Here is a 13753-nt window from a genome sequence, read left to right on the forward strand (position 1 = left end):
ACCTTCCCTAGGGAAAGTATAAAATTTCAAGCACGGACTGCTTCTTGCTGTACGTTAAGCAAGAGGCAATAGTTATTTTAAAAATGAAGTACTTCCTACTTTTAGTGGCTGTGCAAAGAGCAGCTAGTTACTGTTGGCAAAATGGTAGTATAAAGTCATGAAACTAGATCCAAACAACTTATTTGGTACTAACAACCAGATGTTACAGTGCCTAACTTAGAGACAGCTGCCTGTCATGGAATCCAGAAGTCCCTGTCTGCCCTCTGTTCTGCCAATGAGGCATTTGCCACCGCAGGAGGGATCGAGAGCAGCCAGCCTGCTGTGCAAGGGCAGCATTTGAACTTAAACAAAATGCTAAAATTAAAGAACTGAAACTGGCTTTTAAGAATTCCTGACCTGAGACTTAACATACCTCAAAGACCCAGGGAAATGCCACCTTCTGCTTGGGATTCTACAGGTAAACACACACAGTCTTAAAAAGACTCAAATCAGTTTCATTTTTGAAACACAAATCAATGAGATAAAGGTGGTAGAGTGACCATATATATGCGACTGCAGATGACAGCACAGAGCTGAAGGACAGTCTCTACTCTGAGAAGTGCTTCTGTATTTTTATGTGATTCGAATTGAACAGTCATTAAGAAACAACCCAACACTCCCTGCTTTGGCTGTACTCTCATCAGTCAGTCTTTCCGTTGACCCTTGGTTCATTTTTACACAGTAACAAACAACCCTCAAGTCAATCTTCGAAAACGTAGACAGAAAATTTCCCTTAGAAAATGATCTGAACCACAGTACATCAACACAAAGCATCCACAAGTAATGGTTCCCTATCCGGAGCCAATCTTTACCTAGGGACTTCAGTTGCTTTGGAATTCAGTAGTTACAACTAAAAGTTAAGCAAAGATACTCCTATGAGCAATGAGATCATGTGGTAGTATTTTTTGTATATTTGTTTTTGGCAAGTCATGGATATGTAAACATGCTTTTCGGTCCTCCAACATTCAGGAATCCAAAGAATCTGATCGCTTAGTAATCATAAACATTCTGCTAGAAAAGTATCACCGACTGGCTTTATACTGGAAGAAGTCATAGGTTACTGGAATAAATTTAAATTATTCTGACAAGCAAAGCAAGAGATCACAGACCGCAGGAAAATCAGAAATATACAGAATGTTTGTGATATGTACAAATCTGTTGAACCTAAGACCTAACACCTACGTTAAAAGAACAACTAGAGATTCAGCCAGGCCAGTTTTCTGCAAGTGGCTGGCAGTGTTGCCACATTAACCATAACACAGAGCATCCTGTGGACAACAGAAGAGAAATCCTCTCAGGTGTCTGTTGGACCCACCTGCAGGAGCACAATGCAACACCTTCTGCCACAGAGCCGGATGATTTACTGATGTCTGCCCCTGAGTCCTGCACAGGCTCACTTTTCTCTGAAAGAGACCTGCAAATGGTGGTAAAAGCAGAAATTGTAATGTAGCTACATTTATGCGCAGACACTGCCTAAAGTTGTGATAACAATTTAGTGTGAGCCACAATGAAGTTCAGCAGCAACAGGGGGCTGGAACAGTTTGTAAACTTTGTCCAAAGGTAACTATTACTGATAACTAGAATGACTTTCAGGAATATTGCAGGAATACAGGCATAATCACAAGCATTGTGAATTATTTGACAGAATTAAGAGTAAAAAAGTTACCACATATTTACATTTTTATGACAAAGATCAATTAATAAATTTCAAATATGTAAGAAAAACAAAGCTAAAAAATGGGAGATATTCCATACTTACAGAATACATTGATTGATCTCAGTTTCACAGCTGGGTTTGTAAGAATGTGCAACTGGAAAGAAATGAATGCCACGGAAATAATCTGCCATAATCTCTTATGAACCCGCTTCTAACATTGGAGAGCACTACCTGTTACTCGGAGAACAATTCATGCACCTGCTAAAAGCAATGCTGCCTTCAATTAAATGTATGCGTTCACACAAATACACATTCTAATCAAGGTACAGCAGGAATAGAATATAGGTAGTGTTCCCTCTGCTTATCTAGCCTGTAACAAAGCATGGATCTGCCTGTGATCTGGATCTAGCAACAGGCCTCTATGAGTTGACACTGTCTGCTGGCTGTTCCTTATGATCCTGACACTAGTGGCTTGACTGCCCCAAGCTCTCCAAAAGGCCTCCTACTACAACCTGAACTACTATATTGCGATGGAAAAGGTAAGACTCTGAGCACCTACTTTCTACGAACGCTACTCACCATACCTGTACAGGCAGCAGGAGGAGCAGCTACAAAGGAGTGTCCCAGAACCAAGACCTAGTCTACATGGTTGGGATCACCTCGAGATCAACTAGGCAAAAATCCAATCATGAAGGACAAAAAAGGCACTCAAAGTACAATCTGTGTGAAAAACTGTCAGTCTCAGAGCAGAGATGACTTGGCTTTGGAAACACAAAGCCAAGAGGCAGAAAACCCCTGAAGCATTTACACATCATCTTTCCACCAACATGATGTTTCAGGTCAGGTCCTCAGAAGGTGGTGGTGGAAATCCTTGCGTACTAAATCAGCCCCCACACTTTATGATTCACAGGCAAATCTAGGCTAAGTGTGATGGAGTAAATTCCATTTAAAAAAATTATTCAAGCAAAACTGGTGTTGCTCTGCCACTTACAATCAGTAGAGTCTGTATTAAATTAATCCTTGGTGTAAATTACTTACCAATACAATGAAAGTTTACTGGTATGCATATTCTCCAAATAGATGACCTGATCTTATAACCCTACGCAGTGTTCTGAGTCAGTCCACATAAAATTTCTCTGAGCTACACCTGTGTGATACCTCTAGAGTCACCAGTTTGCAATAAACACAATGAGAGCAGAACTTAGCCATCAGGAACCTGGTGGACTTTCCCCTGCTGTTCAGTCTTTTGGATCTGACTTAGAATCACAGCAATTTTTCTACAATTTAACTTACTTTATGTTTCAGGGCTTAAAATACATACATTAGTTTTTGGAATGTTTCACAGTGACCCTCCCTGCTTAAACGCAGTAGTTTGCTATTTAAAAAGTCTGGAGTGAGCAATCATGTTATTCCAGGATTTCGTTCCTCAATGTTTCACTTCTCTCCAGAGAAAGCCGCTGAAGATCCTTCTTAACATCGGGATAATCTTCCAGCTCTTCATACAGCGATCGAACAATGTCCAGTTTCCTGTAGTCCATTGGTTTGACTAGACTGCGAACCACCTGGAGACATCTCTCTTTCAGACTGAACACTGAGGTTAAAAACAAACACAAACAGGCAAATTTATCACAAGGGCTCTGGTTAGCTCCTGCCTTAAACACAGACAGCACTTCCGCAAGCGTGTGAGTACAGAGCATAACATGCAGCAGTGTTATTCACAACATACTAGATAGCGAGGAAAAGTACCTGTTTCCTGTCATGGGGTGTCCCACAAGCCCCACCAGAGACATTTTTAAAATAAGCCAATAGCTCTGATCAACACAACACAATCACAGAACCATTATGGTTGGAAAAGACTTTTAAGATTATAATCCAATCATCAACATAACACCAACACACCTACTAAACCATGCTCCAAAGCACCACATCTACACATTTTTTGAACACCTTCAGGGAAGGAGACTCCACCACTTCCCTGGGCAGCCAGTTCCTACGCTTCACCATTCCTTTCATAGAGAAAATTTTCCTACTATCCAATCTAAACATCCCCTCATGCAACTTGAGGCCATTTGCTCTCATCACAGATTTATCTAAAAACTCTCACCATCTCCTTCTGTTTTGAGGCAGATTTTATTATTTCAGTACTTGATATCACAGAGTCACTAGATTGGAAAAGACCTTTGAGATCATCAAGCCAAACCTTACCTGTCCACTACTAAATCATATCCCTAAGTACTACATCTACCCATCTTTTAAATCTCCACAGAGATGGGGACTCAACTATCTCCTCGGGCAGCCTCTGCCAGTGCCTGAGAACCCTTTTGGTGAAGACATTCTTCCTAATGTCCAATCTGAATCCGCCTTGGCACAGCCTGAGGCCTTTTCCTCTTGTCACAGCTCTATCTAAAAACCTTCACCATGTCCTCCTGTTTCAAGAAGATTTTATTATTTGAGTACTTGATTTCTCCCTGGATCCTGACACTGAAGCCCAAAGAGATCAAGTGCAAAATCCATCAGTTCCGAGATCGAGTACAAAATCCATCAGCACCCATGATGTACGCAGTCCTATTTTACCTGGCAGCGTGATGTCTGCTGTATTCACGTTGGGAGCTGCTATAAACAGCTCCTGCTTGTTGACAAGGAGCCCATCATTTGTCCCCGCGTCCCGGAACAGCCAGAGGTGACCTGGGAAGAGGACAAGGTGGGAAAACAGTCATTACTGGGTGTTTTTTTTGCAAGAAACCACGCTAATCAGTTCCCTCACTTCGATTCAACTGAGCAGCGGGGCGACATCCAGAATGGAAAGATCTGGATCATAGAATCACTACGTTGGAAAAGATGTCTTGGATCATGGAGCCCAACCATTCCTGTCTGCCGCTAAACCATGTCCCTGAGCACCTCATCTACTTGTCTTTTAAATACCTCCAGGGAAGGTGACTCCACCCCCTCCCTGGGCAGCCTCTGCCAGTGCCCCATGACCCTTTCTGTGAAAAATTTTTTCCTGATGTCCAGTCTGACCCTCACCTGGTGCAGCTTGAGGCTGTTCCCCCTTGTCCTGTCCCCTGTCACTTGGGAGAAGAGCCCAGCACCCTCCTCTCTGAAACCTCCTCTCAGGTAGTTGCAGAGAGCAATAAGGTCTCCCCTCAGCCTCCCCTTCCCCAGGCTAAACAACCCCAGCTCCCTCAGCCGCTCCTGGTAAGGCTTGTTCTCCAGCCCCCTCACCAGCCTCCTTACTCTTCCCTGGACACGGATCCCTATGTATTTCTTGTAGCGAGGGGCCCAGGATTGAACCCAGGATTCGAGGACGCAGAAAGCAAGGAGTCTACAAGCAGATCCCAAATCGCTGCTTTTCCCTCCCCATCCCACCCCGACTCCCTCTCCCCACACGTTCCCACCGCGGTAGCTGTGCATGAGCCGCCCGGTGCGCGGCTGCAGCACGGGATAGCCGCGGGGTTTGCCTTCGAAATCCACCCAGACGGGGAGGACGGAGCGGGGGGTGCGGTTGTTGAAGAAGACCTCGGAGAGCTCGCGGGTATTGATGGAGCGAAGAGATGGGACCGACATTCCCGCGGCCGCTCCCGGACGCGGCGGGGCGGCCGTGCGCGTGCGCGAGGCGGGGGCTGTTACCCCTCGCGCACGCGCACAGCCGCCCCGCCGCGTCCGGGAGCGCTTTAAAGACCACCCAGTTCCAACCCCCCTATCATAGACAGAGGCATCTCCCGTGGGGGTCGTCCGACCGGGCCTTGAACACCTCCAGGGATGGGGCAGCCACACCTTCCCTGGGCAACCTGTGCCAGTGCCTCACCACCCTCATAGTGAACAAATTCTTCCTTTTATCAAGCCTAAATCTGCCCCTCTCCAGTTTACACCCATCGCCCCCGTCCTGTCCCCACAAGCCTTTGTGAACAGCCCCTCCCCAGCTCTCTTGTAGCCCCTTCAGGTACTGGAAGGTCGCTGTAAGATCTCCTCTGAGCCTTCTCCAGGCTGAACAACCCCAACTCTCTCAGCCTGTCCTCACAGGGAAGGTGCTCCAGCATCTTGGCTCGTGTCAGAAACGGCGTGGCCAGCAGGTCCAGGGAGATTATTCCACCATAACTGGACAAAATACTCCAGATGAAGTCTCACAAGAGAGGAATACACTCTTTCTTGTTTGCCCCGTGGTAAATTTGTGTACCTACCAACCGTTCTTTGGTTTTCATCTCACTGCAGTGCCAACAAACATCCCTTTGACTCCGTCCATAAAACCTATCTTCCAAGAAGAAATCTAATCATAGAATCATAGGATGGTTTGGGTTGGAAGGGATGTTAAAAGCTCATCTAATTCCAAGCCCTCTGCCATGAGCAAGGACATCTCCCACTGGGTCAACCATTTAGAGGTTGCTCAAAGCCTCATCCAACCTGGCCCTGAATGCTTCCAGGAAGAGGGCGTCCCCAGCTTCCCCAGGCAACCTGTTCCAGTGCCTCACCACCCTCATTGTGAAGACTTTTTTTCCTAGCATCTAGTCTAAATCTTCCCCCTTCCAATCTGAAGTTATTACCCCTTGTCCCACCACTCCATGCCCTTGTAAAAAAGTCCCTCCTCAGCTTTCTTGTAGCCATTTCAGGTACTGGAAAGTCACTATAAGGTCTCCTCAGAGCCTTTGCTTCTCCAGGCTGAACCCCCCCCACTCTCTCAGCCTGTCCACACAATAGAGGTGCTCACTCCAGCTCTCTGATAACCTTTGTACCCCTCCTCTGGACCTGTTCCAACAGCTCTATCTCCTTCTTATGTTGAAGATTCCAGAACTGGACACAATACTCCAGTTGGACTCTCACAAGAGCAGTGGTGTGATAGAAGTAGTTACTATTACAAAAAGTGGAATATTTTTTATTTAAGCTAAAGTAGAGTTAAGTTTCACCTAAAAAATTGTATTTTTTGAAAGTTAGACAGAATGCCCCTCTGGTAACATGCTTTCTTTAAAACAGAATTTTTCCAGACATGCTTTGAAGATAACATCTTGTGTTCAGTGTGATCTGTGCTGAACAGATGTCTCTTCTTCTGTAGACACCTCTGTTTGGAGGCTCTCCCTATCTCAAACGCAAGGTCAGGCAGAGCTGGAGTCAGCTCCAAATTAGCAAGAGTTTTGACTGCTGTGAAGTTCATAATAACATTAAAATTAGACCTTGGAAAGTAATAGAATATGCATAAGATTTCTGGGAAAATTTATAGGTATGCATGTAAGGGGAAACCACCAAGTAAGTTAACCACCAAGGTGTTAATGCATTTCAAGAATGTCATATACCCAGCTTAAGTTGTAAAGTTCAGTAGAACAGGAGTATTTAGCCAACCACTCGTATGACAACTGTGTGCATCACCTTGACACCATCACAACCATCACAGAAACAATGCAGTGTGGGAATGAATTAAACAGATGCACTATTTCATCCAAGAACATAACTGGCTGCATAAATAAAGGGCTGCATTATCCTTTACTAGACACAGACTGGAAAAGGAATACAATTAAGACTTACCTACTATGCAAAACTTCCAAAACTTTAATACTTGTTAATTCACCTCTAAAGACACATATTTAGCATGAATACAATTCAATGAAAATGGTGAACTCTTTAACTACCGTTTTCATCCTCTGATAAGCAAAGAGGTTTGAGAAATCACAGTACATTTACAGAAGAAAAAATATTTGCAACTTCAAGCTATTCAACAGGTAATATATTTTTGTAAATATTGTGGCATAACTACAGCAGTTAAATCACCTAAGAACTTTAAACTCATTGCCACCTTGGTATGTCTACAGTAGACATTGAAAACCAGAACTTTTAAATAAAATCATTAGAAGATCTGTTCTCACATAGTAACTACAGACAGTATGCTAAGGCTGTGTGTGTTACCCCCTCCCCCATGGCAGTGGTACATCAGAATATGGATTAGACATTTACTAACAATTAGCACTAAGTTGAGGTGTTGAGGTAACAGGTAAATAAAACAGTAGCATCAGCATAGTTTACTAATTGGCATTTGCTTATCCGACCATGTTAAGCAGATACTGGTTTATTATCGTAGCTTACATTTGGGCAATGGTATAAACTAGAAAACTTCAGTTTGGAAAACTCCTACATTAAAGAGATACTGCCTCTAAGTCCTTCAAGATGACTGTCTCAGTAGTCTCATTAGTCACTTCAAGACACCCATATGATTTCTACAGTTTGAGAAATAAATTCAGTTACCTCCAAAGCTGCCTCAATGTGTTTTCTACTAAAAGCAGAAGAAATAAACATTTAACTGAAAAATACAATGGACATCATAGAGAAGACTCAGGCAAAGGAAAGTATTCCTCTACGGAATTTCAGTTCAGGTGGCAGGGAGCAAAGAGGTGATTTAATTAACAAGGTTTCAGAACATGTAGTAGCATAACTGGTAGCTCTCAAGTTGATCCCTTGATTCATGTTACAATTTCTACAGAGGTTGGTTGTTTCTTTTTATCGTGAACCGACAGACCTCTCAGGTGTCTGCTTTACCAGACTGCTATTCAACATTCTGGAGGTGTCTCTTGTCTTCTTCCATACAGGTTACCAGAATGATCTTTTCTCTTCTGCTCTTTCCCAGGTGCGTTTCAGAAGATACACTGCAGCATGAAGTCCGCCAACATTCACCCATACGGTCTGACTTTTGCGCCAGATGTGTCCCATTCTTGACAAGGCCTACAATCAAAAAAAAACCAGCCAAAGAGTGGTGATCACTCCAAGGTAAGATAATAAAAGTAAATTTTCTTTAAAATTATTTTTGATTATTCTGAACCACATCTGACTGCAACATCAAAGGCCTCTTCAGGTTCAAAACTAAATAAATAAATACTACTAGTACTACTAATTATAAAGTACTACTAATTATTGTTCTAAAACGAGATCACTGTCTGTAATGAAGTCAGCTTACATTTTCTTCTCAATTTGTTTCATGTGTGAATAGGTTCAATTTTCTCTCACAGAACATACCTTGACAAAGCATTTCTTATCCTGTGTAAGCAGCACAGCCCTGCCTGTCCCTGGTGTGCAGATCCGACCCATCTCCATAAGGCAGGATGGATAGAGGTCCCAGTTCTTCTTCTTTGACCCTATCCTGCAAAATCAGTCAAGATCTCCTTTGTGATCACTGAAAACCAGTTAACTGTTGCTCGTCTTTCAGACATGGATTAGCTCATTCAGGACCATGTTTACTAATAATTTGAACCTGCACGTTTAATACTTCTTCATTAGGCCTGTTTAAGTAAGTAACTAAAGAGAACCCCAATCCAGGACATACAAGCACATGCAGTAGCAGCAATTAAGTGCATAACTGTTAACAGTGATACCTCACCTCTTTCCAAATGGCATGTCTGTCACAATGATGTCCACAGAGCCAGTTCGCAAAGGGAGATTGCAAATATCCCACTGAATGATGTCTAAGGGTATGCCCGAGGAAGTACTGCTACAAGTGCAAAGATGTTTATCTCAGACAGTTTACCAACGATATTTTTAAATAGAGGTCTACCATGTTAGCAAAAGTATAAATCGGAAACTATGGACAAGACAGTCAAATACTCTGAGACAAAATGGATTTCTTTACATACAATGGAAAGGAAAATCACTTGTACATTTCTCACCTTTCCTGCTTCTCACTTTTCTTTAGTAATGAACCGATGTTGTTTGCTGCTCTCTTTACAGCTTGTGGGTTGTTATCACCAGCAATATGGTAGCAGCTAGGCCATTCTGTAGCTCCCTGAGGAGAAATATTGATAATAAGCAACATTAGCACCAACACTGGTTACTTTAAAACAAAACAAACATAAGAATTACTCAAATATGACAGAATACAACATAAAAACTGGAAGAGGATGTCAATGAATTTCAAATTCTGTAAGTTATCTATTATAGCTATTATGCACCTTAGAAGCTCAAAATACTTTTTGATTTAGGTTCTCCCTGCTACAGCTCGGGGCAGAAAAATGAGGTCATTTACCAAAAGTGTATTTCTATCTGTTTAAAAATTGGTGAGATACTTTTGGAGGTGGCTGTTCAGTAAGAAAACTTACATGTATTATTTAGTTGCAGATACTGTCAAGTTTTATTAAGCTGAAAATAAAGGAAGATTCACCTCTATTGGTATTGCACCTGTGCCACACATGGGATCAACTATAATATCTGTTGGCTGTGGGTCACAGAGTCTGCAGAACAGAAAAAAGATTTAGTGAGAATAGTCTTAAAAATTTGAATTTCTGTAAGGAAAGAAACAGAACAATTTTAATCACTCTGACTCTACCCTATTAACAAAAGAATTTCTATGTGATTATTTTTTCCATTGTTAATCAGCACTTTATAAGCACCAATACCACAAAATATTTTCAAGAGTTTGATACAGTATTTCGAAACACAGCAAATATTTACTTTACTAAGTTAGAAAACATCCACTGTTAATTCACAAAGCACATTGTTTCAGCAACTATGCCTTTTTTTTTTTAAGAATTAATAGAAATGGCTTTTGAGAAGAAGTGAATTTCTGAACCGAAATGACTTAACAGAATAATAGCACACTGACCTAAGCATGCCATAAGCAAGAGTTGAACGAAGAGTTGTGGGTCCAAAATGTGTAATATTTCTTCTGTGAAGACTCTCTTCAGTTAATGCAATGCCCACAACTACTTCATTGTTGTGGATATTCAGAAGAACCTAAAGAAAAAAAATTGAACTAAATTTCAAGAGTAACACAGTGTTTCATAGTACCTGGTAAATATTTATGAAACTCTTAGATGGTAATTTAAAAAACAGGAACTACGTGTAAAAGAGCATTCTTGGAAGAAAATCAATGCACCATTTTAATGGCAAAAATGGACAAAATTCAGGAGAGCATACAGACATTTTCTGATTCACACGGAATGAGAATGAGCATTTCCTTATTCACAGAGACTCTTTTACACAAGACTTCATAAAGTGCTATTACCATTATGCTGACTTTAAAGAAAGCTTTGTTTTATAAATATGGAGGAGAAGTCAGGTAAGTCCTGCAAGTCACAGGGGATCATCTCAAAAGCAGCAATAAAAATCATATTCCTGACTCTCTCCACCATATTTATTTGGAAGGCGAAAATATTGTTATAGTAGAGTAGTCCAGCCCTTAACAGACCTGCAAGAAAAACTTAGTTTTACTTCCCCTCAAATTGGTGGTCCCACACCATGGGTGGACCACGCCTATGAGCTGTCCTTTCCAAATCTCTGCTTTCCCGGTAACACTAGACAGTTAATGTTTAACTCTTTTTGTCCCCTTCAGCCACAAGCTACTGCTTCTAGTTGGAATATCTTCTGTTAACTTACACTGATATATCACAAGGGATTAAGAAAAGATTTAATGAGGTTATAAGTAAAGCAGAAGGCACTAACATTATATTTAAATTTGAATGAAACCAAATGGTATAGGAGGAGGCTTTTGATTTAGCTGAGAGAGAAGGGAAATCTTTTGAGCACCAGCTCAGCTGCTCTGGGTGTAGTGATGTTAATTGGTTAATCTGAGAAGACAACAGTGTTTGCAGAGTAGAAAAGGGACCTGAGGGAAAGGAAAGGTGCCCACACTGGGCCACAAATGAGATTGTTGTTACAGACAGCCAAAGCACTAGCAAGCGGTGGGATGCAAGGATGCACACACAGTGCATGGATGAAATGAATGCTTCCAAGGAGGTTGTGATTTCAGCATTACCAATTTCTAGTTTGAAAGTCATCTTTTGAAGGCATTCCGGAGATCTCTAAGCATCAGAATAAAGAATTTGTACAATTGAAATGCAGGTATTTCCAAGGCACTACACCGTACCTCTACATCAAAGTTAGTCATGTCAGCTTTCCACTGGAAGTGCTCCTGCACAGCTCCACCAAAGTCTCTTGCAGCCTCGTTTGATGTGAAACAGTGCTTGTCTCCTGCTCTATTGCATGTAACACGGAACTTCAACACCTTTGCCTCTCCTTCACTTGTTGCACCATCGCCTGCCTTGGTCTCACTCCCAGAACCCGCCTGCAACTCATCTTTAGCATCTGATTGTTCATTATCTTCCTCCTCCTCGTCATTTTGTGATGCCACTTCTTGTATCTTCTCTATATCCTGGCCACTAGCGGCTTCTTCCCCTGCAGTGTTCTGGGCACAATCCTCCTGTTTACCAGTGTCCTTCTGATCTGTTCCTTCCTCTTCCCCATCACCACTCAACTTCTCTTTGCTTGTAGTGCTCTGCAGGTTATGCTTTTTGCGTTTTGTCTTTTTCTTTTTCAAGCTGTTGTTCAGCTCCCAAACTTTCAACGGATCAGTCCAAGGCAATTTTTTAACCAAATCTTCCAAATCCTTTAGAGCATCTTCCTTTAATAGAAAAAAAATTGTGCTTTGAGGTCATTCCATCCCTTTCAAAAGTATCCTTTTTTAAACTCTCTCAAATTAGCTTTCTAAATGTGTAACATATTTAAGCAAAGGTTACAGCTTTTTATGCATTTTTTTGCCATAAATAAACTGAATTGCATTTCAAGTCACAGGACCCATTGTATTTAATCATTTATCTTGTCAAATAAACAGCTAACAGCAGATGAAATGACCAAAGTGATAATTTACTGTCTTGGGTCTAAGTGTGACCTAGAAGTGTGCTATCAGCTCTCATCCCAGATTTTACATATGAAAGATATACTGCTTAAGAAATTACATTAAACAGCATGACTGCACTTCTATTTCATGAGCCAGGAAAAAGGAACTGGGATAACATCACAAATAAAAGAAACTTGTTCATAAAACAGAATACTTTCTGAAACTGAATTAAAAAAACACTCCAGAACACATAACTGATTAGAAAGTCAGGAGTAACTCACCTTGTTTTCTTTAAATTGATAGTCTTTGAACTCCTGAACAACAACAAATAAATTATCCACTGACCTCAGACGATGGACCTGGAAGAAACAAGACACCGCAGAGGCACATTACTGACCACGCATGTCTAGGGGATTGTGTATATTGTAACTGGAATTCTGTCATTTTATGTTGAGATTTAAGAGACCACATTTCTCTACTTTTTTCTTACATGGGGTTTATCACTTTATGTGCAAAGCCAGAAGGAAGAGTTCTTTGCACTGACTCCAGCTCTCCATCTTTGACATCATCTACCCTTGCAAAACCAAGAGAAATTGGGATAGTGCTCTGGAGGCTGAGCGAGCCAAAGGAAAAATTCCAACTGATTTTGATAACGGTTGCCTTTAAACGGTGTGTTTCGCTGACGGCGAGCTGGCATTCCGCCCTTCATATTAAAACCACGGTGGCCTGCTGACCGCCACTGCTGCGGGCAGCGACAAGTCTGAGTGAGATGGGAAAGCGGGGGCGAGCGACGGGGAAGAAGGGCCGGGGTGGGGGGGACACGGACGTACGGACGGACGGCATGGGAAGCGAGCAACGGGGCGGGCAGCCGGCGCGGACCTGCGGCAGGCTCCGAGCCGGGACCTCGAAGTAGATCTTGCCCCGGTCCCTGCTGATGCTGGAGGCCGAGCCCAGCTTCTCCTGCACCTCCGCGGCCGCCGTCTGCTCAAACCCGGTGGGCACGGTGGCGCCGATAAGGGCCGCGAGCTCCGCGCCCTCCTCGTCCGGGGCCGGGGCCGCCTCCGCCATGTTCCGCCGGGGCGGTGAGAGCCGAGCCGCGCCGGGAGCTCCACCCGGCCCCGCCGTCGCCACGAGCTGCCGGCACTTCCGGTCCTCCCGCCCGCCCGGCTCCGCTGCAGTCACCACCAGCGCTTCCGCTTCCGGTCCGGGTGCCGCTCTGTGGGCAGCGCCCCCCGGTGCCTGGCGGTGGCGCTGGCGGCTGCCTCTGGGACGAGAAGGAGGGACTGGAGCAGAGAGTGCATTCGTTATTATTTAAGCTAAAGTAGAGTTAAGTTTCATCTAAATAATTCTGGGTTTTGAAAGTTTATTTCTTTCCAGCAGCGTTTCTCCAGGCGCTGCGCATTCTCTGGAGGTGAGAACGCCTCGTGTTGGGTATGATCTGTGCTGAGCAGTGTCTCTGCTGGGATCGCCCCTGT

General features: G+C 43.1%; 2 protein-coding genes across 5 annotated transcripts; both read right to left on the reverse strand.

Annotated features, from left to right (window-relative positions):
- Nucleotides 1-478: 478 nt before the first annotated feature.
- VHL (von Hippel-Lindau tumor suppressor) lies at nt 479-5311 on the reverse strand. Its single transcript, XM_009565867.2, has 3 exons — nt 5092-5311; nt 4271-4381; nt 479-3287 (listed from the first exon to the last, which is right to left on the reverse strand). The coding sequence occupies exons 1-3, from the start codon at nt 5258-5260 to the stop codon at nt 3103-3105; spliced, it is 465 nt and encodes a 154-aa protein (XP_009564162.2). The 5' UTR covers nt 5261-5311; the 3' UTR covers nt 479-3102.
- A 1761-nt stretch (nt 5312-7072) lies between these two features.
- On the reverse strand, nt 7073-13449 carry THUMPD3 (THUMP domain containing 3). Of its 4 annotated transcripts, none has more exons than XM_054077045.1 (9): nt 13158-13449; nt 12560-12637; nt 11529-12062; nt 10266-10396; nt 9825-9894; nt 9334-9449; nt 9048-9155; nt 8687-8810; nt 7073-8395 (listed from the first exon to the last, which is right to left on the reverse strand). In XM_054077045.1, exons 1-9 carry the CDS (start codon nt 13344-13346, stop codon nt 8264-8266), a joined length of 1482 nt encoding a protein of 493 aa, XP_053933020.1. In that variant the 5' UTR covers nt 13347-13449; the 3' UTR covers nt 7073-8263. The 4 variants fall into 4 exon arrangements, with proteins under 4 accessions (XP_053933020.1, XP_053933019.1, XP_053933022.1 ...); XM_054077044.1 differs by having other exon boundaries at nt 9048-9158; XM_054077047.1 differs by lacking the exon at nt 8687-8810.
- Nucleotides 13450-13753: the final 304 nt, after the last annotated feature.

Source organism: Cuculus canorus, chromosome 11 (genome assembly GCF_017976375.1).
Source record: "Cuculus canorus isolate bCucCan1 chromosome 11, bCucCan1.pri, whole genome shotgun sequence".
NCBI classification, from domain to species: domain Eukaryota; kingdom Metazoa; phylum Chordata; class Aves; order Cuculiformes; family Cuculidae; genus Cuculus; species Cuculus canorus.